Here is a 17,209-nt window from a genome sequence, read left to right on the forward strand (position 1 = left end):
CGTAAAACGTACCATGAACTACGAATTTCTTTATTGCGCTTGGTTAAACTGCACTTCTGAAACGTTTTGTATTCCCGCAGGTGGCGAGCGGGAGGTACGACACGCGTGAAGACTTCACGGTGGTGCTGCAGCCCTTCTTCAAGGCGTTCAACACGCCCGCGGATCCGGAGCAGCGGCGGAAGGAGGCCATCGACATCTCCTTCCTGACGCACGACTGCTTCCACTTCAGCCAGAAGGGACACGCGCTCGGTACGTGCTACCACGACTTAAAAGATGTCAGCGCATCCAGGTAGCCAAGAAAACACAAGCGTCGTTTTGTACAAGTGCTTCATAAATGGAACGTCTTTATTTGCACTTATCACTTCATTTTAAACTGCGTATAGCCTCCGCAAATTCCTGTAAACAAATGTGTGATTCAGCACTAGACATTTAGCAGAATCTCTCAATTTGAACATCTTTTAATCACGATAAACTCCCTTGTTAGAACTGCGTTTTCATTTCTGGAACTTCTCTTTGAAGTAGTGATCAAACGGCTAACAAATGTGTACACCAAGTTTAATGGGAGTGCGCAACATGCTTCAACAAGCATCTGGATTCGAGACCCGATCCACCACACAGTTATACCTTGTAAGACATATTCGTTTCAACATTCCTTTCAGAAGGAACAGTAGCTCGATGACTGGACATAATGGAATGTGTGCCGTCAGTTGAGAATGTAAACACTTTCATAAAGTCAACTAATTAAGAACTAAAACCAACACTCTAAAACACTAGTGTCTGTCCGTCAGATACCTTACGTCGTTTAGGTCGCTGTAAGAACAGGTACATCAAACAGAGAGTCCTAAACAGCCTTCGGTGAAATTAGAAGTAAAGGCAAGAGGTGCACGCAGAGGAAAGAACAGGTAGGTGGAAAGAGGAAGGAACTGCATGATGACGTGACAGAAGAAAAAATTGGAGCCGATATGGAAGCTCGCATAGGTGATGCAGTTCGTAGTCACAGTTTCACGGATATTATAACGCTTTACTCAAATAAGATTGAAGAAATGGATAACATTCCTTCCGAATTTCAAAAATTGGTATGGGGAGTGGCACCCATACAACTAGTCAAGCTGCTTTGTAGAATCTATGTGACTGGAGATGTAATACCAAACTTTCGGAAAAATGTAATCCACACAATCCCGAAGATTTCAAGGATAGATAAAATCTCCATCTACATTTACATCATACTACGTAAGCCACCTAATGGTGTGTGACGGAAGGTACTTTTGTACCACTAACTGAGCCCTCCTACCTTGTTCCACCTGCGACTAGCGCATGGGAAGAATGATTGTCGGTAAGCCTCTGCATTGAATAACCAAACATCACCCATTGGGGTATTTTGTGATCTCTCAAAGGCTTTTGATTGTGTGAATCATGAAATTCTTTTAGATAAGCTTAAGTATTGTGGCATGAGTAGGACAGTACACAAATGGTTTAATTCATGCTTAACTGGAAGAATGCAGAAGGTTGAAATTAACAGTACAGGTAGTCTGCAAAAATCAGCACGGAACTCCAATTGGCGAGGTATCAAGAATGGAGTCCCACAGAGTTCAGTCTTGTGTCCCTTATTGTTCTTAATATTTATTACCGACTTGCCGCTCTATATTCATGAAGATGCAAAGTTAGGTCTTTTTGCTGATGATACGTGTATAGTAATCACACCCAAATGCAAGAATCAGCTAACCAAATTGCAAATTATCGCTTTCAGAAAATTATTAAGTGGTTCTATGCAAATTGACTCTTACTAAATTTTAAGAAAACACAGTTTATACAATTCTGTACAGTAAATGGCACAACACCATTGATAAGTATTGACGATGAACAGAAGTCTGTTGCTAAGGCAGAATACTCAAAATTTCTGGGTGTGTGCATTGATGAGTAATTGAATTGGAAGAAACACATTGATGATCTACTGAAACACTTAGGTTGAGTTACTTATGCTATTAGGGTTATTGCAAATTTTGGTGATAAACATATCAGTAAATTAGCTTACTATGCCTATCTTCATTCACTGCTTTCATATGGCATCATACACTCCTGGAAATGGAAAAAAGAACACATTGACACCGGTGTGTCAGACCCACCATACTTGCTCCGGACACTGCGAGAGGGCTGTACAAGCAATGATCACACGCACGGCACAGCGGACACACCAGGAACCGCGGTGTTGGCCGTCGAATGGCGCTAGCTGCGCAGCATTTGTGCACCGCCGCCGTCAGTGTCAGCCAGTTTGCCGTGGCATACGGAGCTCCATCGCAGTCTTTAACACTGGTAGCATGCCGCGACAGCGTGGACGTGAACCGTATGTGCAGTTGATGGACTTTGAGCGAGGGCGTATAGTGGGCATGCGGGAGGCCGGGTGGATTTACCGCCGAATTGCTCAACACGTGGGGCGTGAGGTCTCCACAGTACATCGATGTTGTCGCCAGTGGTCGGCGGAAGGTGCACGTGCCCGTCGACCTGGGACCGGACTGCAGCGACGCACGGATGCACGCCAAGACCGTAGGATCCTACGCAGTGCCGTAGGGGACCGCACCGCCACTTCTCAGCAAATTAGGGACACTGTTGCTCCTGGGGTATCGGCGAGGACCATTCGCAACCGTCTCCATGAAGCTGGGCTACGGTCCCGCACACCGTTAGTCCGTCTTCCGCTCGTGCCCCAACATCGTGCAGCCCGCCTCCAGTGGTGTCGCGACAGGCGTGAATGGAGGGACGAATGGAGACGTGTCGTCTTCAGCGATGAGAGTCGCATCTGCCTTGGTGCCAATGATGGTCGTATGCGTGTTTGGCGCCGTGCAGGTGAGCGCCACAATCAGGACTGCATACGACCGAGGCACACAGGGCCAACACCCGGCATCATGGTGTGGGGAGCGATCTCCTACACTGGCCGTACACCACTGGTGATCGTCGAGGGGACACTGAATAGTGCACGGTACATCCAAACCGTCATCGAACCCATCGTTCTACCATTCCTAGACCGGCAAGGGAACTTGCTGTTCCAACAGGACAATGCACGTCCGCATGTATCCCGTGCCACCCAACGTGCTCTAGAAGGTGTAAGTCAACTACCCTGGCCAGCAAGATCTCCGGATCTGTCCCCCATTGAGCATGTTTGGGACTGGATGAAGCGTCGTCTCACGCTGTCTGCACGTCCAGCACGAACGCTGGTCCAACTGAGGCGCCAGGTGGAAATGGCATGGCAAGCCGTTCCACAGGACTACATCCAGCATCTCTACGATCGTCTCCATGGGAGAATAGCAGCCTGCATTGCTGCGAAAGGTGGATATACACTGTACTAGTGCCGACATTGTGCATGCTCTGTTGCCTGTGTCTATGTGCCTGTGGTTCTGTCAGTGTGATCATGTGATGTATCTGACCCCAGGAATGTGTCAATAAAGTTTCCCCTTCCTGGGACAATGAATTCACGGTGTTCTTATTTCAATTTCCAGGAGTGTATTTTGGGGCAATTCGTCTTTAAGAGAGAAAGTACTCATTGCACAATAGCGTGTAATCAGAATAATAGCTGGAGCCCACCCAAGACCACCTTGCAGACCTTTATTTAAATAACTCTGGATATTCACAATACCTTCGCAATACAAATATTCACTAATGAAATAACCTAACCCAATTCAGAAATAGCAGCGAAGTGCATAGCTACAACACTAGAAGAAAGGATGATATTACTATTCTGGATTAAAATACGTCGTTGGCATAGAAAGGGGTAAATTATGCTGCCACAAAAATCTTTGGTGATTAGCCAAATAGTATTGAAAGTGTTGCAGATAGACATTTAAAAGCAAATTAAAAGGCTTTCTGAATTATTAGATATAAAGTAGTAACTGTAAAAAATTAATTATTTAATTAATTATTTTTTAAAGAAAATGTATGTTAAAGTGACACGTTCAGCATCATTACGAAATGTCGTATTCATGATGTATGGAACAAGGATTTATGTATGTATGTATTGGCTCTATTTTCTCGAATTTTCTCCTCATGGTCATTCCGTGAGAAGTATGTAGGGGGAAGTAATACGTTGTCCGACTCTTCCCGGAAAGTGCTTCCCAGTAATTGCAGTAGTAAATCTCTCCGTCATGCACAACACCTCTCTTGTAACGTCTGCCAATGGAGTTTGTTGACCATCTCCGTAACGCTCTCACGCCGGCTAAGCGATACCGTGACGAAACGTGCCTCTTGTATCAGTCCTATCTGCCAAGGAACCCAGATAGATGAACAGTGCTCAAGAATCGGTCGAACAAGCACCTTATAAGCCATTAATTTTCTTTCGTGGATGAGTTACATCTCCTCAAGATTCTTCCTATGAATCTGAGTCTGTCATGTGCTTTTCGCACTATTTGTTTTATGTGGTCGCTCTGGATAATGTGGTAACAATCGCACAATCAGTCAGCTTAACAGTTCATATATCCAAGTTGCTGACAAGCACAATGTACAGAAAAACGGACAGGAAAATTGAAGATCTCTTGGGTGACGATCAGACAGGCTTTAGAAAATATAAATGTACAAGAGAGGTAGTTCTGACGTTGCGGTTCATTACAATATAAGGTCTTAAGAAAAATTGTGCCACGTTCGTAGAGTTCGAGGATCTATAAAAAGCATCTGACAATGTAACATGGTGCAAGACGTTCGTAGTTCTGAGGAAAATAAGTGTAAGCTATAGGAAATTACAGGTCATATACAATATGTACAAAAACAGAGAGGGATCGCTATGAATGGAAGACCAAGAACGAAGTGCTCGGATTAAAAAGGGTGTAACGCTACTACTGTTCAAACTGTACATCGCAGAACCAATGGCAGTAATAAACTAAAGTTTCAGGAGTGGGATTAAAATTCAAGGTGAAAGAATATCAATGATAAGATTCCCTAATGACATTGCTATCCCCAGCGAAAGTGAAGATAAGTTACAGGGCATGCTGGATGGAGTGAGCAGTCTGATGATTATAGAATATAGTTTGAGAATAAACCAGAGAAAGGCGAAAGTAATGAGAAGCAGCTTAAATGAGATAAGCGAAAATCTTAATATCAGAAATGGAGATCAAAAGTAGATAAAGTGAAAATTGCACATGGCGGACGAAGTAAGAAGAAGATAAAAAGCAGTCTAGCAAAGGTGAAGAGGCCATTCTTGACCAAAAGAAGTTCCAGATTATCAAAAATCAGTCTTAATTTGAGGAAGAAATTTTCAGAATATATGTTTGGAATGCAGCAGTGATTAGAGGTAAATCACGGACAGTGAAAAAGGAGGAAAAGAAAAGAATCTAAGAGTTTGAAATGTGATGTTACGTTGACGTTGAAACTTATGTGGGGGGGGGGGTGGGGGGGGGGGGGATTTCTCCGCAGAATCGGCGAAAACGAGCGTAAGAGGAAATCTGGCAAGAAGAAGAAACAGAAAAATAGTGCGTTAAGACGTCAGGCAATAAGTACTCTGGTTCTAAACGGAGTTGTAAAGAGTAAATACTGTAGCACAAGACAAAGTTTGGAATGTGTGCACAAATAATAGAGTATATTATGAGAAATCAGGACTTAGGCTGCATACAGGCACTGAAATAAATCAGTGGTGAACGTCGAAACGTTGTGCCAGATCGGCAATCGAACTCGGATGCTCCGGTTCTCTAGAACGATTGCCTTAACTGCCTCAGCCTTTCGAACATGCTTCCCGTCCACTCCCAAATTCTCAGCCTGTCACACGCAAGTAGCGCCCCCCCCCCCTCCCCCAACCACTAGTAGCCACAGCTCGTAGCATTCACTAAGTATCGAGACATCCCAGAGTCGTCATCGTTCATATATACATACTGATATGTGTTCTCTGTTTTGTCGGACATGTCCGATATGCATCAATATCCATATGTGAGCGAGGATGCATCTAGATACTATCAATATAAGTAATTGAGTACTTTCTGAAAAAGTTCTACTCTGAGATGGAGAGGCCGGCACAGGGTGCTATCTAAGCATTGCCGCAAGCCTTCCCCGAAGTAACTCTAAAGATACCTCATAAAATTCGAAGCGCGTAAATAAAGATTCTCGTGTCATTTCCAACCAAGACTGTTTTTCTTACTGGAAATTTATCATTAAGATTGATTCACCATAGCAACAGTGGGAGGATTTATATGTACTCTGACAACTTTCTTATTAACACTTTCCATTTTGTACCCCTACGCACAGAGCGGACTGTTCGAATATCTTTCGAGTGTTGACGCAATGTAGATTCACGGTCTGTTATGGTCTCCTAAATCTGGACCAGCTGTTTACAGGGCACAGGCAGTCCCAGACGAGAATATATGAAATGGAATTTGCCTCACAATCAAGGTAAATCTCCCGACAACCTTCGGTAGAACCAAGACAGAAATATGATATCGTGATGGGATCGAAAAGGATTATTGTAAATGGTTTTTTAATTCCTTTCGGTGCTGCAGATTATTCTAGAGTAGTCCACATACGTTTTTCGTTTAATATTCTACCGGTAATCATCTATGTTACTCTCAGACTGGCAGTAAATTTTAGCAGTAAATCACTGTACTGTAAGATATTAATTAATATTTGTACTTGCTTAAAAAAATTGCTCACAAGCTGTACATTTGTGAATCTCCGCATACTTCCAGTTACTATTTTCCAATGAATTATTTGGCGTAATGAATACATTACCAAAAATAATAAGACTTGCATGAACGAAAATAAAGTTCATATTGAACCTTATTAATTTTTGTATGCATGGAGTTAGAAATTAATTTTATAATAAAGTTTACATCAGTCTACTAAATGCACTGATACTACAACGCCCGTGTCAGTCGTTATCGACCGTCTAAATAAGCTTCTTTCTATCCTATGGTTTTTCCAGCTTAGGCTTCACACCCAAGAACTTAGAATTTACCACTTTTTTTTTGTTTTGTTGGTATACTACATGTACTGCAGGAGATGCACTTTTTGACAAAGTCCGTATTTTATTAACTTTGGAACTAGTCTGTCAGTGTGAAGTCACTTAATCGCTTTCGAAAAACATTTACTGTATTTTTCTGTTGACTTTTCTTTGCTCGGCTTGGTAGTACATCCGTAAAAAGAACTAAGTCTATCTATGTAAAAAAATAAATTGACCAGTGACATACAGCATGATCTGATGACAGAACTATATGGAACGTTCAATGTAATTTTTTCTTCTACAGATAATATAATGTACTTCTGTGAGTTACATGAATAGCCTAATGTAACATTTAGCAACCTGTTACTTAAACAAAAACTTGACTAGGCGTGTAGTGTACCATTTACACGATAAAAACTTAAACTCTAATAGTATCTCGCAGATGAAACAATTAAGTGACTTCAATTAATTTCAAAAAGATTCCATCTTGCGATCTTCTAACCTTTTAAAACTGTTTTGTTTGGTCAGTGGATATAGTAACATCTGTCCAGTAAAATACATACTGTGACTGACCAAGTATTTCATTATTGTGCAGGTCAGTAACCGTTCTTGAACACTACGTCATCTTGTTACAGCCCTGCAAAAAAGCCGCAAGGAGAAAAATTTATGAAAGAAATACCGCTGCACTCAGTTCTGTACAACAAGTAGAGTCACACCAACAATTGATATACCCCATGAGCGGGCGTCAGGAAGTAGAGTAGATTGCTTCAGGTTTTTGAGAGTACTTAAACAGGTAGATACATTTCACTGGGCTTCTCGAAGAATTAGGTTCAGCTACTTTTGCAATTCGTACACTTCCTAATCTTGGAAACAAGAGTATCAACCTCCGGACATTTTTAGCATAGTTCCACGCAATAATGTCGTATAGAATAATTTTCTGGGCTAACTAGTCACTTAGAAAGAAAGTGCTAATTGCACAAAAGCGAGCAGTATATTTTCTGGAGTTACTCGTCTCTTAGAAGGGAAGTGCTAATTGCACAAAAGCGAGCGGAAAACAGTAATAATAATATGTGGTGAGCGCCCACGTACGTCATGTATGTACCTCATCAAAGAGCTACGCACTTTAACTGCGCCGTCACAATGTATATATTCGCTTATTAAATTCACCAAAAATAATCCATACAATATAAGAAGAACAGTGATATACATACCTACCATACTAGACAGAAAAATTACATCATTGCCCATTGTTAAAGCTATCAGTGGCCCAGAGAGTTCGATACGCAGCAATAAAAATTTTCATCATTTGTCCAATAACATAAAATGTCTGACGGCTAGCGAAGCAAGTTTTAAATCTAATTCAAAATCATTTCTCCTGGGTCACTCCTTCGATGCTACTGAAGAATTTCTGTTAATGAATTGGTAACCAGTAAAAAAAATTCTTTAAGTGTAGAAATAAAATGATAATGTCTTAATTGATCTTATAACACTAATCACGTACACACATCCTGTAAACTGACTCGTTCCACATCGTTTCGATAAAAGAATCCTTCAATGATCGAAAGAACATGTAACTAACTAGATAAAGACTTGTGTGGCGCCACTGTTCTTATAAAGGTTTAACCGTGATGTGTTTTAGCTTGCCTGAAAGAAATACTGCGGATTAATTATTTATAGAACTGTGAATACTATAGAGCCACAAATTGAGAAGCACAACCGGCCGGTGTGGCCGAGCGGTCCTAAACGCTACAGTCTGGAACCACACGACCGCTACGGTCGCAGATTCGAATCCTGCCTCGGGCATGTATGTGTGTGATGTCCTTAGGTTAGTTAGGTTTAAGTAGTTCTACGTTCTAGGCGACTGATGACCTCAGAAGTTAAGTATAATAGTGCTTAGAGCCAATTGAGCCATTCTCTTCTTTTTTTTCCGAAGCACATGCTATAGCAGAGAACTCAAAATGTATTCGAAACTGCGATTATGGACAACCATCAGCTGTAGAATGGAATGGCGACAATTAAAATTTATGCCGGACCCGGACTCGACCGAGAGAGGTGGAGCAGTGGTTAGCACACTGGACTAGCATTCGAGAGGAAGACGCCTCAAACCCGCGTCCGGCCATCCTGATTTAGATTTTCCGGGATTTCCCTAAATCGCTTCAGGTAAATGCCGGGATGGTTCGTTTGTAAGGGCACAGCCGATTTCCTTCCCATCCTTCCCTCGTCCGATGGGACTGATGACCTCTCTGTTTGGCCCCTCCCAGAAATCAACCAACCAACCGGGACTCCAATACGGAATTCCCGCTTACCGCGAGCGGTCGCCTTACCTTTTGGCTCTCAGTGCTCGACTCACTGCTAGACCCAAATATCGATATGTCGCTAATCATGCGTCTACAGCCTGTATTCGTACATCCATTATGTACACTACAGACCATTAAAACTGCTACACCAAGAAGAAATGCACATGATTGACGGGTATTGAGTGGACAAATACACTATACTAGACCTGTTATGTGATTACATTTTCACGCAATTTGGGTGCATAGATCCTGAGAAATCAGTACCCAGAATAACCACCTAAGGCCGTACTAACGGCCTTGATACGCCTGGCCATTGAGTTAAACACAGCTTGGATGGCGTGTACAGGTACAGCTGCCCATGCAGCTTCAACACGATACCACAGATCATCAAGATATTGCCTGGCGTATTGTGACGAGCCAGTTGCTCGGCCACCATTGACCAGACGTTTTCAATTGGTGAGAGATCTGGAGAATGTGCTGGCCAGGGAAGCAGTCGAACATTTTCTGTATCCAGAAAGTCCTGTACAGGACTTGCAACATGCGGTCGTGTATTGTCCTGCTGAAATGTAGGGTTTCGCAGGGATGGAATGAAGGGTAGAGCCACGGGGCGTAACACGTCTGAAATATAACGTCCACTGTTCAAAGTGCCGTCAGTGCGAACAAGAGGTGACCGAGACGTGTAACTAATGGCACCCCATACCATCTCGCCGGGTGATACGCCATTATGGCGAAGGCGAATACACGCTTCCAATGTGCGTTCACCGCGATGTCGCCAAACACGGATGCGACCATTATGATGCTGTAAACAGAACTTGGATTCATCCTAAAAATTTACGTTTTGCCATTCGTGCACCCAGGTTCGTCGTTGAGTACACCATCACAGGCCCTCCTGCCTGTGATACGGCGTCAAGGGTAACTGCAGCAACGGTCTCCGAGCTGATAGTCCATGCTGCTGCTAACGTCATCGAACTGTTCGTGCACATGGTTGTTGTCTTGCAAATGTCTCCATCTGTTGACTCAGGGATCGAGACGTGGCTGCACGATCCGTTACAGCCATGCCTATAAGAGGACTGTCGTCTCGACTGCTAGTGATACGAGGCCGTTGGGATCCAGCACGGCGTTCCGTATTACCCTACTGAACCCACCGATTCCATATTCTGCTAACAGTCATTCGATCTCGACCAACGCGAACAGCAATATCGGTTGTCCATATTCGTAATGGCGAATACATTTATTTCATAATTTCATAATGGGGGTAGTCACCGCAGTGCCTTTTCCTTTGGACATTCAGAATGACACAGGCACTGGAGTGTCGTATCAGTGGAGAATATATCTTCGAAAATAGAGATTTTCAATTCCGTATTCCCACCTGCAAAATACTAACACGAATACAAAAATACAAATACAAAATACTAACACGAATTCTTTACAGACGAATGGAAAAACTAGTAGAAGCCGACCTCGAGGAAGATCAGTTTGGATTCCGTAGAAATACTGGAACACGTGAGGCAATACTGACCTTACGACTTATCTTAGAAGAAAGATTAAGGAAAGGCAAACCTACGTTTCTAGCATTTGTAGACTTAGAGAAAGCTTTTGACAATGTTGACTGGAATACTCTTTTTCAAATTCTAAAGGTGGCAGGGGTAAAATACAGGGAGCGAAAGGCTATTTACAATTTGTACAGAAACCAGACGCCAGTTATAAGAGTCGAGGGACATGAAAGGGAAGCAGTGTTTGGGAAGGGAGTGAGACAGGGTTGTAGCCTCTCCCCGATGTTATCCAATCTGTATATTGAGCAAGCAGTAAAGGAAACAAAAGAAAAATTCGGAGTAGGCATTAAAATCCATGGCGAAGAAATAAAAACTTTGAGGTTCGCCGATGACATTGTAATTCTGTCAGAGACAGCAAAGGACTTGGAAGAGCAGTTGAATGGAATGGACAGTGTCTTGAAAGGAGGATATAAGATGAACATCAAAAAAACCAAAACGAGGATAATGGAATGTAGTCGGATTAAGTCGGGTGATGCTGAGGGAATTAGATTACAAAATGAGACACTTAAAGTAGTAAAGGAGTTTTGCTATTTGGGGAGCAAAATAACTGATGATGGTCGAAGTAGAGAGGATATAAAATGTAGATTGGCAATGGCAAGGAAAGCGTTTCTGAAGAAGAGAAATTTGTTAACATCGAGTATAGATTTAAGTGTTAGGAAGTCATTTCTGAAAGTATTCGTACGGAGTGTAGCCATGTATGGAAGTGAAACATGGACGATAAATAGTTTGGACAAGAACAGAATAGAATCTTTCGTAATGTGGTGCTACAGAAGAATGCTGAAGATTAGATGGGTAGATCACATAACTAATGCGGAAGTATTGAATAGGATTGGGGAGAAGAGAAGTTTTGTGGCACAACTTGACCAGAAGAAGCGATCGGTTGGTAGGACATGTTCTGAGGCATCAAGGGATCACCAGTTTAGTATTGGAGGGCAGCGTGGAGGGTAAAAATCGTAGAGGGAGACCAAGAGATGAATACACTAAGTAGATTCAGAAGGATGTAGGTTGCAGTAGGTACTGGGAGATGAAGAAGCTTGCACAGGATAGAGTAGCATGGAGAGCTGCATCAAACCAGTCTCAGGACTGAAGACCATAACAAAAACAACAACATTCTCACCTCAATAGCAGATTTGACGGAAAGAACTAGGAAAGAATCTATCTGCAGTCAGTTTAGTCCTAGAAGTTGTCAGTGTGAGGATGGTTCCTCCATTCTCAGCGACATAGTACCGGTACACAGTAAGTGTAACCTAGATCCAGATACCACATTATTACTATTCTATCGTATCAGAATAGAGAGTATCACAGTGATACCTAGACATTTTGGATCGATTTTTGTGAGTAATCCGTTGCATTGAAATCACAGCCACCATTCAAATTTAAATGGTTCTAAGCACTATGGGACTTAACTGCTGAGGTCATCAGTCCTCTAGTCTTAGAACTACCTAAACCTAACTAACCTAAAGACATCACATACATCCACGTCCGAGGCAGGATTCGAACCTGCGACCGTAGCAGCAGCGCGGATCCGGATTGAAGCGCCTAGAACCGCTCGGCCACAGCGGTCGGCCCACCAGTCGAAGTTCGTGACTATCAAAGAATTGAATTCAAACAAAGTTACTGTGTTTGTGACTATATAGACACCACTGTCAATTGTAAAAGCTCAAACGAAAAAAGAATTACCTATCGTCTTAAGTAACCATTGTGTACTACTGTGCAGCACGACTGATAATAGAAACTACTCGACAATGTGGTGTGGATCATTTACTGCAATAAGTGGTATGTAATATACTGATATCAGAGGCTCCACTAATAACGAAAAAATATCTTAGGAAAATTTGAACTCCTTCTGATTCACACCAGATCAAACTTATCTTGGAATCATAAAGAAATCTGTGCAAACTGGAAATGTGAGGAAGAGCTATGTTGTTAATTCCGACATGAGTGGACACGGGTCTATGTGTGTCTGCTTTTAAACGTTTGGCCAATGGTGACCATAACGTCGGCATATAGGTGATTTACTGTGATGTGCGTGTTTCATAATGTTCACCAGTGAATTTCTCCTGCAGTACGATCGTAGCCCTTCCGGAGACATGAAACGGTAATGTCTGGGGTATTATGAAGTACGATGTTTTATTTAACATTTCGTACTTATTCATCAATGCCAGGCCCTCGACTCTCAATAAATGTGTCCTTCCTGGACAGGAATATACGTTAAGTACGAGTGCAGGTTGTGAAAAGTGAATGACGACATATGGAAGTTTGAGTCTGGCTATGATTCGTGCACGGGTAGCCGAAGCGGTTACGGCAACCGCTCGCGGGAAATCCGGGTTCGTGTCCAGTTCTGGCACGAATTTTCACTGTCGTCATTCCAATACACAGCCGATGGTGGTTTATATTCTCAATTGCGACCATATTTCCTGTATTCCGAAGATATCTTGGAACGCTTCCAGAGTTTTTACTGATCCTTTTCCGCACAATGAAAAAAAACATGTTACAACGATGTATATAAAATTATTACGAGGAGGAGTAATCACGTAATTACGGTAAAATGTGGAACAGTGTGACGTAGAAGTAAGATATGCGCTTAATTTAAACTGGGTATAATATCTGTATATCACAGTGAAAGTGTGCAAGACGTACGAAATAAAATTAATAAAGACAGTACACTCGCATTTCTGATCGTTTAGCTCACTTCAGAAGCAATGATAAAGCCTAGGAAGTAACATAACACAGTCATATTCAACAATAAAAAGAACAGTGATGTGCGTCGAGTGACTGTTTACCTAGAGATCGTAACAATATTCCGGAAAGAGAAAACACGCACACACACACACACACACACACACACACACACACACACACACAGAGAGAGAGAGAGAGAGAGAGAGAGAGTGGGCGGTAGCTTTCGTTATCTCAACGACACAAAAGAATGCAAATTAGCTCGTACTAATTAACCTTCTATGCAGACTAGCATCTACTGTCTTGAAATTGTGACTGAATTAGTGCAGCAGTTTTTGCACCCATTCTGATACAACAAATGGCAAAATATTTAGGTTCAGCGAGATAATAATACCTTAGTAGTTCATAAGGTGAGAAAGTACGAATGTTCTGCGATAATACTATGTAGCTGAATGTGTAAAATGTTTTCGAAGAAAATGTAATGAATATATACGTAGCAGTCCACTGACGTGGATCACTATTTCTGTACAACACCGGCTTTCAGTTCAATCACGGTTGAGCCTTGTGTGGTGATATGGGCTTCAGAATGAATTTACAGAACATGACATAACGGAATAAACAGATGGTGACGGCATTCATCGTGAATCAGATAGTTCCTCTTCATTTGATGTATCTAACGGGAAGCTATTAGATTTGGAGGTACAGTATATAGGCAAGAACAGGGAGAGATTTATGAGGTAGTCTACAGACGTAAACATCACACTGATAACTAAACTTTTTTTCCGCTGAGGAAAAGAGTTGAAATCCTTAATTATAGCTAATCAGGGCGTTGAACCTCGCTTACTAGAGACGGGAAGCAGTCGAAAGTCTCATGACCGATATAAACAGCGGAATAAATCGGAGAGAAAGCGGAATCTTTTCTTGAAAATGGCGTGAAAATGCAATATGTTACCCCTTCAACAGAACGGTAAGTCGTGCGTATCAAATTAGCAGGCTTCAGGGCTGATCGCATAATGTGTTTGGTTTACACTGTATAGTCAACGTATTGGACTGACTGGGAGATAGTTATCGTTTTTAATTCTTTATTATTGTGTAAGAAAGGAAGAAGTACCCGAAGCAATCGTAAATTTGGTACAGTCCTTCAAGGGTGTTTACCTACAGTTACTCAGCGTGGCAAGAAATATTAAATACGTAGCATATTTGGATAATTATTGAACTTACAGATTACCGTTGAAATTTTGTGAACCGTCTGATATTTATAGACAAGCATTTCTGGTTTCCATTTCACTACCGGAAAGGCAGATTCATTGTTACAATGTGGCTCAGGAAACTGTTGTGACTGTTTGTCATCGACTGTGTTAGCCTTCATAACTGTCTCTGTCTTGTGTTTCAGCAAGTGTAATGTTTGACCTTAGGATAGTTTAGGTTACGCAGTTTGTAAGCTTAGGGACTGATGACCTTAGCAGTTAAGTCGCATAAGATTTCACACACATTTGAACATTTTCTTTCGTTGTATCGAATTACTATGGCTGTTCTACTGTAGTTTGCTTTACTGGCTGCTGGCACACAAGTAAATGTAGTTTCCTCGTTTGTCAGCCTTTCTTGTCTATCATCTCTTCTGAAAGAACTATAAGGTCTCATTGCTCACATTACCAATGCCACGTCAGTTGAGACATTTCAGATGTGATTTCATTTAATTTTTCTTATGACTTCGTGTTTCTCTTCCATTGTCACCCTTGTCTGATGGTCAAAATTATGCGTTTATATCTGTGGAAGTTGTTTCAGGTTTCAAATAAATGTATTTCGTTGAATTATATGTTTATTTTAATCAGTACTTCGTCAAACCACGGTACCTTGTTACCTATGATCTCGTACGCTGTACTTCCTACAGCTTACTTCTAGGGAAGCATCTCTGATCTGTTAAGCCTGTGAGTTCCTTAATTTCTATTAAGCTCACTTCCTGCACCTGTCAGATGTAATTGCAGCTGACCACTTGAAAAAAATAAATAAAACATTAAATCACGAAATGCAGATTCATTTCTTTCTATGTTTTGTCATATATTAGGCACAGTTACCTTCAGAGTTATATCAGTAAAGGTCGAGGGTACAGGTTTCGATTACAGTCACGTAAAACTTTTAAAATGACAATATCTTCACTCTCGACAGCTCCATTATAATTTTCAGAATTGCAACTGTGGTTCTGAAGTAATTTTCAATTGTAATAGATGCTGAAAACACCGCCGTCATCGGCATTAGTGAAAAAAGTGAAATATATTTAAGGCTGTACGGCCTATGTCCACATTCGTCTCATACACCATCGGTATCCAACAGGTACAAATAAACCTCGTGAAACTGGTTTCGTGGTTTCTACACGTATTAGCAACTCATACTTTTTAAAAACAGGTGGGAACCAGCTTCAAACTGGCTCGCACTTACTTTACTAATGCTAACAACTGTCGTTTTTCAGCTGAAACAGACTTAAAATTCGAAAATTTGTTTATGGAAAGTATAATATTTAGTGCACTCGACGGCCAACATGCAATCATTCTAAAGAAAATCAGTTCTCCCAACCCTTTAGTATACATCGAGACATCGTACTTCCTTGTCATCGTTCGAGGATGAACAGACCACCATGCACGAGCTGTTGTGAATCCGCATATAACAGTGAAAGGTGAACGTATCTTGATGCTGGAGCAGCGCCTGTGGAGTTGCAGAACACTTGAATTTAATTGACCGGTTCGTTACGTGGCCGTAGCTGCAGCGGTGAGGTGAGCTGGGGTGAGGAACAAACAGGTTTTTGTGTGTTAGCGGGTCACCGAGTGCGGTTGAATATCTTTCCCTTCTACCACTTCGTTGCGGCATTGTGCTAGACATTTTAGAAAGCCCGATAAACTGAAGGCCTAAAGAATGAGATTCACGGCCCTCCAAAATCTAAAAATGTCTATCCCTTACTTTCTACATCTACATCTTCATGGATACTGTGCAAATCACATTCAAGTGCCTGGCAGAGGGTTCATCGAACCACCTTCACAATTCTCTATTATTCCAATCTCCAATAGCGCGTGGAAAGAATGAACACCTATATCTTTCTGTACGACCTCTGATTTCCCTTATTTTATCGTTGTGATCGTTCCTCCCTATGTAGGTCGGTGTCAACAAAATATTTTCGCATTCGGAGGAGAAGATTGGTGATTGGAATTTGGTGAGAAGATGCCGTCGCAACGAAAAACGCCTTTCTTTTAATGATTTCCAGCTCAAATCCTGTATCATTTCTGTGACACTCTCTCCCATATATCGCGATAATACAAAACGTGCTCCCTTTGTTTGGACTTTTTCGATGTACTCCGTCAGTCCTAGCTGGTAAGGATCCCACACCGCGCAGCAGTATTCTAAAAGAGGACGGACAAACGTAGTGTAGGCAGTCTCCTTAGTAGGGCAGTTACATTTTCTAAGTGTCCTGCCAATAAAACGCAGTCTGTGGTTAGCCTTCCCCACAACATTTTCTATGTGCTCCTTCCAATGTAAGTTGTTCGTAATTGTAATACCTAGGTATTTAGTTGAATTTATGGCTTTTAGATTAGACTTTAAAAGGTAACGGAGGAAAGAGAAACACAAAGATGACAAGGATGAGGGTAGAAGATCAGTATTAAATGTACAAAGCAGAGCCGTCCGACAGTGATGCGGACATTGATCCTACTAACTTAAGATGCGCCATTAGTAGATAGTCATGTGTAGGTTGGTGTGTAACGCTTTCTCTCCGACGCGACAGGCACACC

The 17,209-nt window shown here is 41.9% G+C and overlaps 1 protein-coding gene across 1 annotated transcript in view; it reads left to right on the forward strand.

Moving 5' to 3' along the window:
• LOC126458959 (phospholipase B1, membrane-associated-like) overlaps nucleotides 1–17,209 on the forward strand; it is a 279,558-nt gene that overhangs the window by 171,830 nt on the left and 90,519 nt on the right. The window contains exon 7 of the mRNA XM_050095828.1: nucleotides 81–249. Within this exon, the coding sequence (XP_049951785.1) occupies nucleotides 81–249 (169 nt within the window). The remainder of the gene's footprint in view (nucleotides 1–80; nucleotides 250–17,209) is intronic.

The sequence above is a fragment of the Schistocerca serialis genome, chromosome 1 (genome assembly GCF_023864345.2).
Source record: "Schistocerca serialis cubense isolate TAMUIC-IGC-003099 chromosome 1, iqSchSeri2.2, whole genome shotgun sequence".
NCBI lineage: Eukaryota > Metazoa > Arthropoda > Insecta > Orthoptera > Acrididae > Schistocerca > Schistocerca serialis.